The 2248-nt window shown below is 49.1% G+C and overlaps 1 gene segment (V, D, J or C); it reads right to left on the bottom strand.

Moving 5' to 3' along the window:
* Positions 1–179: 179 nt before the first annotated feature.
* LOC120607020 (immunoglobulin lambda variable 3-1-like) lies at positions 180–1318 on the bottom strand. The segment is given in 2 exon segments: positions 180–854; positions 1247–1318. Coding segments are annotated over 2 exon segments (543 nt in total).
* Positions 1319–2248: the final 930 nt, after the last annotated feature.

Genomic DNA, 2248 nt, shown 5'->3' with positions numbered 1-2248 from the left:
TTGTCTATTTATCAACTGCTTCCTCTTCTTGTCTCCCTCAGGGGCCCAAATTACACACTATTTAGGCTGCGTGAATTTCTCCTACATCACCTGAAGCTTCATTAGTTTTTCAGTCTTTTTTCTTTCTGTGTTTTATTTTGAATAGTTTCATTCACCATGACAACAATTTCACTGATTTCTTTTGAAGCATTTAATATAACATGAGTCTCATTCAGTGTTTTTTTTTAAATCGCAGACCATGTAATTCATCTTCATGAAATTGATTATATATTTTTAGAATGTCTTTAATTCCTGTTCCTAATGTGTTCAATCTTATCTCTACCCACAAATAAAATGAAATATAATTATAATGATTGTTTATGTATCCATTGTTGGTACAGCTTCTACAGAGCTGCTGAGGGCTTGAGGAGGGAGAAGCCTGGAATCTGAGATCTGGGGACCTGGGCCAGACCTGCTTATAGCATTGTCTACAATGCTTCTGGGTTTGCAGGAGTGTGTGACACAGATGGGGCAGACAGTTTTTGTCTCACTTCCCCATCTGCCTGTGTCACTGTGAGCTTTATCACTACTGTCCCACACAGCACAGTAATAGTCAGCCTCGTCCTCGGCCTGGGCCCCGCTGATGGTCAGGGTGGCTGTGTTTCCTGAGTTGGAGCCTGAGAATCGGTCAGGGATCCCAGAGGGCCGGTTGCTATCCCTATAGATGACTTGTACAGGGGCTTGGCCTGGCTTCTGCTGGTACCAGTAAGAGTATTTATCACCAATATTGTTTCCTTCACAAGAGATCTTTGCTGTCTGTCCCGGAGCCACAGAGAATGAGGGTGGCTGAGTCAGCTCATAGGACGCCACGGAGCCTGCAAGAGAGAAAAGGAGAGGTGGGCTTCCAGAACTGAGTCTCATCTCCAGGAGATACAGTCTGCCTGGCCTGGATCGAGCTCCAGAGTTTCTTTGAATCCACAGGATGCCTTAACATCGCTATCTATCCTAACCCCAATGGCCTTTGGGCCTGGCCGGAGGACGGAGCTTCTGCAATGAGAAGCCCTTCATGCTCTGGCAGGTGCAGCCCTTCAGGGCTCACACAGAGCCAGTGAGCACAGTAGGGTTATTAAGACCTGTCCAGGCCCTCAATCTGTAGCAGGGACTTTAGCATCCTGCCCCTACTGGTAGCTCCCTGCTGAGCACAGAGTCAGAGCCAGGCTTGTCCAGACTCTGGTGCTCCAGTTGGGTGTGAGCTTGGATGCAGCACCTGTGCAGTGAGCGAGGAGGCCGAGGAGGAGAGGAGTCCAGGCCATGGTAGAAGCAGCTCAGTTCTGCTCTCTGGGCCTGAGTCTGGGCAGGTTTCCTCCCAGGCTTCTCTTATCCCCTTGATGGAGAGAGCTGCTGGGTATGCAAATCATCACGGGTTAGGGATGCTGTCTGAGGAGCTTGTGGTTTCAGTAAAGGGCTCAGCCTCAAGGGACACAGAAAGGGGAGGTGTGGTCCCTGCAGACCCCACCCTCCGCCCACGGAATTCTGGTCCCCTGTCTGGTGCCATAGTCTGGGGCTGACATCTCTACCACAGACTGTCTCATGGCCTCACACTCGGGAAGACCTGGTCACAGAGAGTTCAGAGGTGAAGTGTCCGCATTTTCTGAACACATTATAGAATGGTGACTATAGCGGTGACCATACGAGCCTTAGGTCAGTGCAGTGTCCCACCCAGATCACAGACTATGAGCATCAGAACCTGAGCTCATTCCCTCCTTGCCCAGTGTGCACAGACTCTTTAGGAGCCACTGAGGTGCAGTGAGTTTCTGTTCTTGGTGAGAGCTCCTGGGGCAAGTCTTAGATGCTGAGCCTTGTCTCCCAAATATAACACAGTGTGCACAGGGACAGATCTTGTTGTTGAGAAAAGTTGAAGAGGAACCGAATTTTAGCACAAATGGAGTAGGCTGGAGAGGAATGAAATATCTGGACCTACGCTAGAGGAACAGGCAGAGTCTATGTAAACACATCTGACAGACATGCAGTCAGAAGTTTACATAAAAGATGATAGTGTAGAAAACATACATTTTTTTCCAGGTATGAGGTGATGGTTAACAACTCTCCCGCATGTTAGAATCCCTTATGCCCAGGCTCACCCCAGCTCCAGATGTCTTTGCCAGGTGGTCTCTGCTGCCATCTGGTGGCCGCTAAGAACTGGCTGTGGTGATGCAGGGGCACCCTTGGTACAGGTGTTTGTAGATTCTGAACCCACGGTTCTAGTTCT

This window comes from Pteropus medius, unplaced genomic scaffold (genome assembly GCF_902729225.1).
Source record: "Pteropus medius unplaced genomic scaffold, Ma_sr-lr_union100, whole genome shotgun sequence".
NCBI classification, from domain to species: domain Eukaryota; kingdom Metazoa; phylum Chordata; class Mammalia; order Chiroptera; family Pteropodidae; genus Pteropus; species Pteropus medius.
The sequence above is the reverse complement of the archived record's forward strand: the minus strand, read 5'-3'. Positions and strand labels throughout refer to the sequence as shown.